This window comes from Mastigoproctus giganteus, chromosome 10, assembly GCF_048544385.1.
Source record: "Mastigoproctus giganteus isolate SK-2022 chromosome 10, ASM4854438v1, whole genome shotgun sequence".
NCBI classification, from domain to species: domain Eukaryota; kingdom Metazoa; phylum Arthropoda; class Arachnida; order Uropygi; family Thelyphonidae; genus Mastigoproctus; species Mastigoproctus giganteus.
This window is the reverse complement of record NC_143584.1, coordinates 89,522,674-89,537,040: the sequence shown is the minus strand read 5'-3', so window position 1 is coordinate 89,537,040 and position 14,367 is coordinate 89,522,674. Positions and strand designations below refer to the sequence as shown.

At 36.4% G+C, this 14,367-nt stretch overlaps 1 protein-coding gene across 5 annotated transcripts in view; it reads right to left on the bottom strand.

Annotated features, from left to right (window-relative positions):
- LOC150079142 (polyamine-transporting ATPase 13A3-like) overlaps positions 1 to 14,367 on the bottom strand; it is a 750,840-nt gene that overhangs the window by 103,516 nt on the left and 632,957 nt on the right. For 2 of the 5 annotated variants that reach the window (XR_016547547.1, XM_090383358.1), the window contains exon 23: positions 771 to 867. Coding sequence is in view for 2 of the 5 variants with exons in the window: in XM_090383358.1 (XP_090239484.1) it covers positions 771 to 867 (97 nt within the window). In the remaining 3 variants the exon portion in view is untranslated. Of the gene's footprint in view, positions 1 to 766; positions 868 to 14,367 lie in introns of all 5 variants that reach the window. The other 3 variants (XR_016547548.1, XR_016547549.1, XM_090383359.1) reach the window with 3 other exon arrangements.

Here is a 14,367-nt window from a genome sequence, read left to right as displayed (position 1 = left end):
ATTTTGTGGATGATTGCTTTGGTAACTTTCTGGTATGAAGTTCCTCATTTATCAATTTTTACCAAAAGCTCATAGGATAAAATTATTATTATTATTATAAGAATAAAACAATATAGTTAATAATGTAGGAAAATTATTAAAAAGTAGATGGCAGCCACACTGCTGATGTGTTTTTCCCTTTATCTGCAATTGAATTGACATTTCATGATTGGTTAAATTTATTGTCTGCAAACCGGAAAAAAATCCAAAGACTGCAATCCCCGGGTAGAAAGACTATCAGATTTCAGACATTGCAGCAAGATTTTCTTGTTGCCAATCTAAACCGAAAAAAAAAAAAAAAAAAAAAAAAAAACTGAATGCTTTAATTTTAGGGAATTGCAGATTCGAGCATAGATATTATTTCCGCTTGCAAAATGGCTAAAAAAGCATGGAGCTAAGAGTCCCACACATAGATAAAGAGTTAAATAAAAAATTTAAAAAAATCCAACCAACTCTATAATCAAATGACCTCTACATTTCTATTTGGCACACATAGTAGCGAAAAAAAAACTAAAAAAAAACACCAACAATGGCCAGACAATATGATAAATCATATTAATACTAAAATTAAAATTCATTTTAGGATACAAACCTACGTGCATCTAAAAGTAAAATTGTTGAGATCTCCGGCATTATATTTAGACCAACATCCCTTCATTAATACTCATGATGACCTATTTAATTAGCATACAAAACAGTACTTACTGTATATAAAATAAGAACTTACTTACGGTATATAAAATAAGAACAGAAACAAACTGAGTAAGGCTGTAACATGCCATGTACTTGAGTATGCCAAATGAGGTCACTAATGCAGCTCGACCTTCCCTAGACAAAAAAAAAAAAAAAAAAACAATAGCTTATGTAGCTTTGTAGGGTAATTGTACATCAGCAGCCAAGTTTGAAAACAAAAATCAAGACTTTTCTAATTACATATTTAAAAAAATAAGTTTTTCATACCTTAAAACTAACCACTGCTATTGTATACATTTTCCCACAGTATAAGGCAATGGTCAGGTTACATCTTGAGTACTGCCTACATGTCTGAAAGCCTCATTTTAAGAAGGGTGTAAGGGTGTAGAGCTTCTGTAATGGGTAGAGAGAAGGGCAACAAGATTGTCGAGTGGGAACAAAGGGGTGCTCTTACCAAGAAAACAAAACCTCAGTTCTGCAAATTGCAGTGTCTGGAAACTAGGCCCCTGCAAGGTGAGCTGAATGACATGCTTAAGGCTTTAAATGGCTTGAGCAAACTCAATTCTGATGGGATTTTTTGCCTTGCTCAGACTATGCACATGAGGGGGCATAAATTCAAATTGAGGAAAGATGATTGCAAAATGGATGTGCAGAAGTTTGCTTTCAGCCAACAGTTAGTTGATTACTGGAACCAGCCTCCATCCATTGTTGTGAGAGTTTTCATAAATTCAATGAAGAACTAGACTAACTATTGGAGGGGAATGATAGGTAAAATGGGAATTTTTTTTTGATGATGCTGTAAAACCTTGCTTTCTTGCATCATTTGCCACTATTAATACTAATACAATTTACTATTTATATCTTTTAAATCTGCATTCACACATATATCTTTTAAATCGGCAGTCACACACACATATATCTTTTAAATCTGCATTCACACACACATATATCTTTTAAATCTGCATTCACACACATATATCTTTTAAATCTTCATTCACACACATATATCTTTTAAATCTGCATTCACACACATATTTCTTTTAAATCTGCATTCACACACATATTTCTTTTAAATCTGCATTCAAACATGAGGAGCCTTTCAAGAATAGGGATGCTAGAAGTTTATCATATTCTAACAGCAAGCTAAATGATTTTGTTGTTGTTGTTATTTGGTTTTTAGGAGCATTAGCAACTAAGGCCATATTGCTCTGGGGATATGCAGTGGTCATTACCTGACCTTTCCGCATTCTTCGTATTTGGTGGTCACAGGCTCGAACCCCGGTCTAATCAAGAAGCATGTGCTACAAATGATTTTGTGATAACCAACAAGGTGAAAAAGAAATTAATGGAAGCTAAATATAAAAATGCACCTGGAGGGGATGGATTTTATCTAATTATATTAAAGAAATATTGTTGGGATATCAGAGACGTCTTGTCACACAGATATAAGGAATGTAGAATTGGAATCTGAGGAGTACATGTGTAGAAAGTGAGCAGGGATTATGCTGTTAATTAAGAAACACATAAAATCTAAGGAATGCAAACCATTTGACATGGGTCGCAATGCAATGTTGAGTCAAATTGTTTTAACATAAGCACTTCGAAAGCAAAATGAGGGCAGAAGTGTGTTACAGGCCTAATGATTCAGAGGAGGAACGAACAACTGTACAGAGAAACAGAGTGGGCCAATAAACCAGATTGTCTTCTAATGGGGGATTTTAACTTCCCAGATATTAACTGGAACTTGTGGATTGGTCACTCGCACACTAGCAAGACTTTTGTGGATTGACCAGATAATTTTTTCTTCCACAGCAGCATGTTCGAGAGGCAACCAGAGGGAGTAATCCTTTGATATGGTTATCAGTAGTGATTATTCATGCATTAAGAATCTACAGATAAAGGAATCACTAGGTGGCAGTGATCACAGTGTACTGATGTGGGATTTATTCAAAGATGTAACTACCATCAGGAGTAAAGGGAAGGGTTTTTGCTTTTGTAAAGGCAACTAAAGTGGTCTCAGACAGTTTTTAAATTCTATACTTGGGACCAACTGATGATGCTACCAACAGCAAATTCTAAATGAGACTCATTCTAATTAGACTCTCAGCAGAGAAGAAATTGCATAGGATGCATATAAATTATCAGGAGACATAGAAGCTTATATTATGGTAGATATATGTTCGTCTAGAATAAAGTCAAAGGAAGTCAGACAAGATAAGGCAGATTATGAGAAATCTTTGGCAAAGGATGCAAAGACTTATTTATTTATGCAAACTCTAGATGGAAAAAGATGAATCAGATTGGTCCACTTGATATCTATGGTTAGACTATTGATGATCCCACTAAGGTAGCTGACAAACTGAATGCATATTTTGCATCTATATTAGCACAAGGAGTTACTTTGGGAGGAGAATGCCAGAAGTTTATCAAACTCTAACAGGCAGCTGAAGGATTTTGTAATAACTAAGAGCAAAGTGGAGGAATTATTTTTTTGGTTTTTTTTTTAGGAGCATTAGCAACTAAGGCCATATTGCTCCGGGAATATGCGGTGGTCATTCCCTGACCTTTCCGCATCCTCCGTATTTGGTGGTGAAGGGATAAACCTCAGTCTAATCAAGAAGCATGTGCTACGCACTGCTGCTCCTTCCCACCTGGCTACGGAGGTGCCTAGTGGAGGAGAAATTGTTGAAATTAAACATAAGAAAAACACCTGGGGTGGATGGAATCTATCCAGTTATATTAAAGATGGCAGCAAAGGAAGTAAGCAAAGCCTTAGCCATAATTATGAGGGAATCCTTGGACTCAGGGAAGGTCCCCATGAACTGGAGTTGTGCCAATGTATCCTCAATTCACAAAGTGGGATCAAAGAGTGACAAGAATAATTACACACCTGTTAGTTTAACTTCATTCCGGGAGAAATAATGGAGTCACTGGTTAAAGAAACACTGCAGGATCATCTAGACAAGAATGCAGTTATAGTTCAGACAGCATGTGGTTGTTAAGGGGAAGTCTTGTCTGGCCAATCTGATTGGATACTATGATGTGGTCACAAAGGAACTGGATACAAAAAATAATTTTGATACCATGTATAAAAAAATAATTTTGATTCCTGTATACCATTAACATGTATATCATGTTAATGATATACAGGAATTTTGCTAGCAGGGATAAGGAGGTGATTATCCACTTGTATAAGGCAATGGTCAAGCCACACTTAAAAGTTTCTCTTAAGAAGAAAATCTTAAGTTCTGCAAACTGCAGTCTGGAGTCTAGGCACCAACAAGGCAATCTGCTTGAGGCACATAAGGTCTAGAATGGTTTTGAGCTAGCTCAATGCTGATGGGATTCTTCTTCATGCTCAGATTATGCACCTGGGGGGTATAAATTCAAATTGAGGAAAGACAGTTATAGAATAGATGTAGAAATTCGCCTTTAGCCAGCGGGTGGTTGATTGCTTAAACAAGCTTCCATCTGTTGTTGTTGACAGCTTAAATGAATTCAAGGCAGAACTAGACAAACTTTTAGAGTGAATGGGTGGGTGAAATGGGACGGTTTTTTTTTTGGCTGATGATGTATAAGCTTGCTTTCTTGCATCATATGCTAATGCTAACAGAAAAACAGGTAAACAAATCCTTAGCATTAATTATGATCACGTCCTTGGATTCATCGGAGGTCTCGATGGACTGGAGATAATCAAATGCATCCTCAATTCACAAAGAGGGATTAAAGGATGACATAAGTGATCACAAACCTGCTAGCTTGACTTCTGTTCAGGGAGAACTATGGAGCCATTAATTAAAGAAGTAATGCAGGACCCCCTGGACAGGAATGCAAACTACAGTAACAGTATGGATTTGTCAAGGTACAATCTTGTCTCACTAAACTATGACACAATAACAAAGAAACTCAATACAATAATTTTGATATCATATACTTAGATTTCAGAAAAGCTTTTGACACTGTTCATAGAAAACACTGCTGTATAAATTGGGGCAGTATAGCATTATGGGAAAGTTTCTGTTATGAATAAAGAGATGGTTGGGTGGGAAAGATAAAGAGTGGTATCAATGGGCACTCCCCCAGTGTTCCGCACTGGGCCCACCGTTGTGTTCTATATTTATTAACAATACTGATATCAAGCTTAATGTTTGCAGATGATACAAAGGTGGCAGAGTGGTAACAGTAATCAGGATATGCTACTGTAACAAGAGCTAGAAAAATTAGGTAGATTGGCTGAGAAGTGGCAACTGAAGTTTAAAATTGACAAATGCAAGGTACTACATAAGGAAAGCAGCAATACCAGAATAACTCTGAATACGATGGCAACTCTATGGCATCATATTCAGAGTAGTGGAGAATTAAAGGATCTGGGGCTAATTGTGCAGTCATGAAGTTCTCTGAGCAGTGCAGATGGGCTGCTAGGGCAGCTCATGTGGTTTTGTCAATGATATACAGTGGAACTTCTCTATTACAAATTTCTATTTAACGAATTTCTCTATATTACGAATTTTTTTTGCAAAACGTTGCACCTTGAAACAAAATTAGATGTAAAATTAACCACAAATAGTGAAGTGCTAGTCTCTCTATAACGATTTTTTTAAAAAAATTAGCAAAAGAATTTTTAAAGACTTTCAAGCATTTACCGCTAAACACCTGCTCAAATATAATATGGCCTCCTTCCCTCCGAAATTGCTCATTAGCATCTGGAATTCACCATCCTTTTAGTGAACACTCGTAGCCATTAATGCCCATAGGAGGATCTTTGTTTCTTTTTTTTTTTTACAGTTATAAAACCAAATGGGTTTACTTAAAAGTGGTCATAAGCTTTGCAATCAATAGGGTAGATTTGTAAATTAATGTTGGCTAAGGAGAAAACGAAATTCGCTGCGGCGGCAATACATAGAATGCTTCGATAGTCAGTTTTTAGTAATGCCTACTGAGTGACATTCACTTCTCACCTAACCGTACCATGTGACCTTCCTGTCAATCATTATATGATAGTTTTTGTATATGTCTGTTCTCATTTAACTGGACTCCCAGTAGATGGGTTCATGAAATTTTTAAAATTTTGTTCTATTAGAACCATTTGTAAACAATCACATAGGCTATGTGCTCTTGTTTTTTCCTGAAAAGTAACATATAGCATACGTTAACTACACATTTTCTTCCATGTATATATGAATAACAGCAGAATAAAAGGAATTCACAAAGTCGTATATTTCTTCAAAGTGATTGATAGGAAAGGTCACATGATACTGTTGAACTGACAAGTGAACGCTTTGAGTAGGCAGTACTAACAATTCACTATATGGCCAGTGCAGCAAAGTTTGTGGTAGCTACATGGTGTATGTATCGGCAGTGAGTTGCAGCCAAGTAATTTTTACCAATGTCGAAGAGAAAATGTTTAAGTATTAATGATAAAGTAAAGATTCTTCATGATATTCACCAGGGTTTTAAGAAAAAATATATTGCAGAGAAATATAGCATACTGCAAGCAGTTTATCTACGATTTTAAAAAACAGAGAATCAATTTTAAATGCAATTGAAGGAGGAGCAGACAAGAAGTGAATCAAGCAGGGTATATACGAAAATGTTGATAAAGCTGTTTTAAAATGGGTGAAAGTGATATGTGAAAAGAATATACCAATATCAGGTCAATAATTAAGCAACAAGCTCTGAAATTTGCATATTCTGTATGTCTCTTGGACATAAAGAATTTAATGTGAGCACTGGGTGGTTGGATAAATTTAAGAAGCACCACAGAATTGTGGAAAAGGTTATTTGTGGAGAAAGTGTTGATGTAAGCAAAGAAAATTGCAACAGTTGGAGGAACAACACCTTAAAGAAGATTTTGGAAGAATATGAACCTAAGGACATTTTTAATGCTGATGAACTAGGTTCATTCTTTAAATGTTTACCTAATAGAACACTTGCTTTTAAGGATGATAAATATTTTGGTGAAAAACAAAGCAAAGAAAGAATCACTATGTTAGTTCGAGCCAATATGACAGGAAGTGAAAAATTAAGACTTTTAGTTATTGGAAAATCAAAAAACCAAGATGTTTTAGAGGAACAAAATCATTGGAAGTTGACTATACATTTAATAAAAAAGCATGGATGACAAGTGATATTTCTGAAGAATGGATATTAAAATTAGACAAGCGTACGAAAAAATAAAAATCATGTTGATTACTGACAACTGTCCGGGCACATCCTGCCAGTATTTCTGCCAAAATGAAAAGTGTGAAGTTGTTGTTTTTATCAACAAAAGTCAAATTTCCAGCCAATGGATGAAGGCATTATTAAAAATTTTAAATTTCATTATAGAAAGAAATATTTATGAAGATTGTCGATGTGCTACAAAGAAAACAGAAACTTAGAAGTTACAATTAACCTTAGAGATTGCAAATCTGAACTGACAAAAGTTTGGACAAATGATGTCAGTGAATACACTATTCAAAATTGTTTTTCAAAAGCCGGATTTGAATTGAATACAGAAGCCGAACAACAACCAGAAGAACTAACATTTTCACAACTGAAAAACTTTCGGACGTTATCAGAATCGTCTGGAAACATCAAAAATCATATAACACTGGATGGTTATGTTTATGTAGATCAAGATCTGGCTACAACAGAACATCCAAATGAAGATGAAATACTGCTGAACAGTGTTAGACGTGATCGTGATAACAAAGAAATTAATGATGCTGAAGATGAGGTAGCTAACAAACAAAATGAGTATTTTTCATCTACATTCACACATGAGTAGTTATTCAGGGAGGGGAATGCCAGAGGTAAATTAAACTCTGGCAGTGAGCTAGATGATTTTGTAATAACTGAGAGCAAAGTGGAGGAGATATTGTTGAAAATAAACCTAAGAAAGGCACCTAGGGTGGATGGGATCTATCCACTTATATTAAAGGAGGCAGCAAAGGAAGTAAACAAACCCTTAAGCCATAATTATGAGAGCTTCCTTGGACTCAGGGGCTGGAGTACCCATGGACTGGAGATATGCAAATGTGACCCCAATTCACAAAGGAGGCACTGGTTAAAGAAGCACTGCAAGATCATCTAGACAAGACTTCAGTTATAACTAGGACAAAGCATGGGTTTGTGAAGGGTTAGTCTTGTCTGAACAATTTGATCTTGATGTGGTCACAAAGAAACTGGATGCAGGTAATAACTTTGATATCATATATTTGGATCTAAGAAAGGCTTTTGATACTGTTGCACATGGAAGACTGCTGCACAAATTGGAGCAGTGTGGCAATGGAGGCAAATTGCTGCTATGGATAAAGGAATGGTTTTGTGGACTAATGTTATAAGTGGTTGTTGTTGTTTGGTTTTTAGGAGCATTAGCAACTAAGGCCATATTGCTCCGGGATATGCGGTGGTCATTCCCTGACCTTTCCGCATCCTCCGTATTTGGTGGTGACGGGCTTGAACCCCGGTCTAATCAAGAAGCGTGTGCTACGCACTGCTGCTCCTTCCCACCTGGCTACGGAGGCGCCTAATGTTATAAGTGGAGTCACCCAGGGTTCAGTGTTTGGTCCATTGTTATTTTCTGTATTTATTAATGATATTGATGATGGTATATCAGGCTTAATGTCCAAGTTTGCAGACGATACGAAGGTCAGCAGGGTTGTTAATGACACTAATGACAGTACACTGCTGCAAAAGGATCTAGAAAAGTTGAGCAGGTGAGCTGAGAAGTGGCAACTGAAGTTTAACATTGAAAAATGTAAAGTACTGCATATGGGAAGCAGTAACCCAGAGTAACGTATCAACTGTGTACTACACTGACAATGGTAGAAAATGAAAAGTACCTGGGGGTATTTGTGTAGGCAGATATTAAGTTTTCTGAGCAGTGCAGACGGTCTGCAAGAGTAGCTCTCTAGTAGGTATAAGTAGTAGTAATGGCATGAGATGCAAGAAAGCAAGTGTATGAGCTTATGCAGCATCAGCCAAAAAAATAATAAAAAATCGCGCCATTCCACCTGCTGGCTAAAGGCAAATTTCCGCACGTCTATTCTAAATCTGTATTTATGTCCCACTTAGGTTCGCAATCTGAACAAGTGGAAGGATCCCATCAGAATTCAGCGTGCTCAACCCATTCAAGGCCTTATACACCTCAATCAGATCACCGTGCAGGTGCCTAGTCTCCAGCCACTACAATTTGCAGAACTTAAGCCTCTCTTGGTAAGAGGATCCCTTCATTCCCCTCACCATTCTTGTTGCCCTTCTCTGTACACGCTCAAGCAAATCTACATCCTTCCTAAAATGAGGCCTGCAGACCTGTATGCAGTACTCAAGGCGTGGCCTGACCATTGCCTTATACAGAGGGACAATCACCTCCTTTTCCCTGCTAGCAAAATTCCTATATATTATTGAGAAAACCCCATGACCTGTCCTGGCAGCCTGTCTGCATTGCTCAGAAAACTTCATATCTGACTGCACAATTACTCCCAGGTCTTTTTCATTTTCTACCACCTTAAGAGTAGTACCACACACTTGGTACGTTTTTCTGGGGTTACTTCTACCCATATGCAGTACTTTGCATTTGTCAAGGTTAAACTTCAGTTGCCACTTCTTAGCCCATCTGAGCACCCATTGATTACCACCCATTGTCTTCTCCCACTCAACCATCCTTTTATCCATTGTAGCAACTTACCATTAATACCATTCTGCTCCAATTTGTACAATAGTCTTCCATGCGCAACAGTGTCAAAAGCTTTCCTGAAATCCAAATATATGATATCAAAATTATATTTTGCATCCAGTTCCTTTGTAACCACATCATAATATCCTATCAAATTTGTCAGACAAGACTTTCCCTTAACAAACCCATGCTGTGTCTGAATTATTGCTGCAGTCTTGTCTAGATAATCCTGCAATGCACCTTTAACCAGTGACTCCATTATTTTACCCGGAACAGAAGTTAAACTAACTGGTCTGTAATTACTCGTGTTACCCTTCGATCCCTTTGAACACTTTGTGAATTGGGGATACATTTGCACATCTCCAGTCTGTGGGGACCTCCCCTGTGTCCAAGGATGCTCTCATAATTATGGCTAAGGGTTTGCTTAATTGCTTTTCCGCCTCCTTTAATATAACTGGATAGATCCCATCCACCCCAGGTGCCTTTCTTATGTTTAACTTCAACAATTTCTCCTCCACTTTGCTCTCAGTTATTACAAAATCATTAAGCACCCTGCTACAATTTGATAACCTTCTGCCATTTTCAAACCTTAATAACTCCTCATGTGTGAATGTAGATGCAAAATACTCGTTCAGTTTGTTTGCTATCTGAGCAGGATCATCAACAGTCAAACCATCGATATCAAGTGGACCAATCAGATTCATCCTCTTCCTTTTAGAGTTTATATAAGTAAAGAAATCCTTGCTGTTACTTATATAAACTCTAAAAGGAAGGGAATGAATCTGATTGGTCCACTTGATATTGATGGTTCGACTGTTGATCCTGCTCAGATAAGGAGGTGATAATCCCCTTATATAAGGAAATGGTCATGCTACACCTTGAGTATTGTATACAGTTCTGGAGGCCTCATTTTAAGAAGGATGTAGAGTTGCTGGAATGAATACAGAGAAGGGCAATAAGATTAGTGAATGTAACAAAGGGTTGCTTTTACGAAGAAAGGCTTAAGTTTTGCAAATTATAGTGTCTGGAGACTAGGCACCTGGGAGGTGATCTGATTGAGGTGTATAAAGCCTTGAATGGTTTGAGCATGCTCAATGCTGATGGAATTCTTCCTCTTTCTGATAATAATCTAATTGCCTGGGAGGGCACAAATTCAAATTAAGGATAGATGTGTGGAAATTTGCCTTTAGTTAGCGGGTGATTGATTTTTGAAACAAACTTCCACCTGTTATTGTTGAAGGTGATAGCTTAAATAGATTCAAGGCAGAACTAGACAAACATTTTTAGCGAGTGGATGGGTGTAATGAGAAGGGTTTTTTTTTTTTTTTTTTTTTGGCTTATGCTGTATAAGCTTGCTTTCTTGCATCATGTGCCTTTACTAATGGTAATGCTACTGCTAAGACGTATCAGAACAACCCATAGAAAAGCCAACTTGCGAAGAAGAAATGATTCACGCTTTTAAAATGGTTCATCTGGGTCTACAGTTTTGTGAAAATGTTCCTGATAATGTTTTTAATGCTTTGAATAAATGTGAGGTTTTCTTTGAGAATCAGACATCTTTAATTATACTGTGCAAATTAAGGATAGCGAAAATTACCGAATTTTTTAAATTTGTGATACTTACCGGTGAAAACTGTGTAAATGTAATTTAAATAAGTATGTTTTTGAAATAAAATACATTAAAAATAAATGTAGATTAGTTTTCATTTTCTAATTGGATAATTTCCAATAAAAAAGATATCCTCTGCATAACGAAATTTCTCTGTAATGAATGTTTTCGCTAGATTTATCAAATACATTATAGGGAAGTTTGACTGTATATATAGGAATTTTACTGGCAGAGATAAGGTGGTGATTGTCCCTTCGTGTGAAGCAATCACTCAGCCACATCCTGAGTACTGCATACAGCTCTGTATGCTTGATTTGAAGAAAAATGTGAATCTGCTAGAATATACAGAGGAGAACAATGAAATTGGTGCAGGGGAACAGGAAGGTGCTCTTACCAGAAAAAGCTTAACTTCTTTAAATTTCACCATATGGAGACTAGGCACTGGTGAGGAGATCTGATTGAGGTGTTTAAAGCTTTGAGTCAATTTGGTAAGCCCAATGCTGATGGTGTTCTTTCTCTTGCTGAGACTAGACACACAAAGGTGGCATAAATTGAAGTCGAGGAAGGATAGTTGCAGGATAGTTATGTGAAAATTTCTTTCAGCCAGCAGGTGGTTGATTGTTTGAAAAGCTTTCATGTGGTGTTGTGGGTAGTTTAAATAAATTCAAGAAATAACTTAAAAGAATTATTAGAGGAAATGGACAGGCTGAATAAGCTTGCTTTCTTGCATCATTTGCTATTAATATTAATATTCGCCTTTGATCACTACTGAACTATTAAACTCCAATAGTTAGGGAAAATTTATTTTTATCATTAGTATAGCATTAGCAGGGGCATATGATGCAAGAAAGCAAGCTTATACAGCATCAGCTACAAAAAAAAAAAAAAAAAAAAAAAAAACTTCCCATTTCATCCATCCATTTGTTCCAAAAGTTTGTCCAGTTCTTCCTTGAATTTAATTAAGCTATCAACATTCACAACAACAGATGAAAGTTTGTTCCAGTAATCAAACACCCGCTTGCTAAAGGCAAATTTCCACACATCTGTTCAACAACTTTCCTCAATTTGAATTTATGTCCCCTCAAGCGATTAATCTGGGCACGAGGAAGAATCCCATCAGCAGTGAGCTTGTTCAAACCATTCAAAGCCTTATACATCTCAATCAGATCGCCTCACAGGTGCCTAGTCTCCAGACACTGCAATTTGCAGAACTGAAGCCTTTCTTGGTAAGAGCACCCATTTCCTGCCCCCACGAATCTCGTTACCTTTCTCTGTACTCGTTTTAGTAACTCTACATCCTTCCTAAAATGAGGCCTCCAGATCTGTATGCAGTACTCAAGTTGATTTGTAGATGACTATCCCATTGTCTTATGCAATGGGATAGTCATCTCCTTATCCCTGCTAACAAAATTCCTGTATATCATTGACAAGACCCCCATGACCTGCTCAGAAAACTTCATATCTGACTGCACAATTACCCCCAGGTCTTTTTCATTCTCCACTATGCTGTTATAGTACCGCACACAGTTGATACATTTCTCTATTTAGCATATATATTTAAGTATATAGGTATATTTATCATATTAATATAAAAGCTGTAGATTTTAAAAATTATTGCAAATTAAATTAACTACACTTTCCGGAAAATGTTGCCTAAAATTCCCCCGTCTTATGGGCAGAAGGGTACTCAGGCCTTCAGCGCAATGCTATAACATATAGCACTTCAAAGCCACACTGCGACCATGGCCACACAGTGTTCAAGGTTATAGCGTGCAATGGAAAATTTTGGATTTTTTTTTTTTTCTTATAAAAGTTTTACTTAATTAACATACTAGGTTGTGTTTTGTGATTAGGACAATTAAAACAGTATTAACTTGTATATGATTAGGACAATTAAAACAGCTTTAATTGTTCTTTTTTGAATTTAGCTAAGGATTTAATAAATTACAACTAAATATTAATAAAACCTTGTTATCAATGATTTTGGCATGAACACTGCATCAAGATATGGTGTTTGTGACAGAAGTAATTGCAGTAATTTGTGCAGCACAACATTGTAGTAGTAATTAGTGTTTTAGATTGTAGTAAATAAATATTCTGGAGGTCTTTATGTATGGTGTCATTTTGTGCAGATGTCTGTAGTAGGACATGACACGACACGACACGACACAGCCATAGTGATGACATTTTTAGCTTTTTTTGCAAAGAGTATGAAAAGATTAAGTGTCAATTCAGCATTCTGGTTGACTTTTATATGAGAGTTTGAGAAAGAGGGCCCATGCCCTTGAATTTCAAAAGGGAACAACTGTTCAGTTCTGAGATGCCCAGCTTAACACTTGAGTCTCCACTCATTCAGAAAACACAATGCAATCTACATAAGCAGAAAGTGCTGGTTCCGGGAAGTAGCTACTGTTGTTAACTCTATTGGAGTCGGGAAAATTTACCGCAAGCAATTTACCGCCGCGTCAGTTTATCACATTTTACCGTCTAGAAGCAATGAGATGTGCTTGGTCAAATCATCAAAAGATATTTTTTATTTAAGTTTCTGCCTTAAGCTATGATTAGCATATTTTTGGAATTCTATGAACTGTGAGGGAATAGTATGGAAATAAAAAAAAACACATGTATGGAAATATGTAATTTAATAGGTAGATTATGTATTTTAATAGTTACATGAATCACAAAAATAGTAAAAAATCCATTATTTGAACAATATAACAATTGGTTAATTTTAAACTAAACTAATTATAACATTAGGTATGTCCTAGTACACTGCAAAAATTCAAAATGAATGTTTATGCAATCTTCAGAATGAGTCACGTTGGGATAATTAATTACTAAGAAACTGTAATATTTACAACTGTAACAAAAAACTGTAATATTATACAACACAGTATGTAAATTATTAATAAGAAATATTATGCGCTATACCTCTTAGATAATCAACAATATCACTCTGTTCATCGTATGCACAAAAAAGCCTCTTAATTCGTTCATCACAATTGCGATACTTCTTCTTTTTTTGTTTCCCGGATCACTTCCACTTAAATATTGTTCAATGTGCATTTCGTTAATACTTTGTTCTTTTTTAATGCAATCGATAAATTTCCAAATGATGGGATGATAAGCAGCGACTTGTTCTTCAAATCCTCTATGCCACCCTTCAACAGAATTATTCGTTCTTGGTAATCCTTCAAGAACAAGCTGGCATACGTTCCACATTTCATGGGAATACTTTGGTGGTCGACGAAGATGTCGTCTGGTTGGGCGTCCAATCCATGTATCCTCAGAATAATCAACAACTCCTTGCGATTCTGGAGGAAAAACACCATTTTCACACAAATGTTCAAAAACAACTGTCACAATT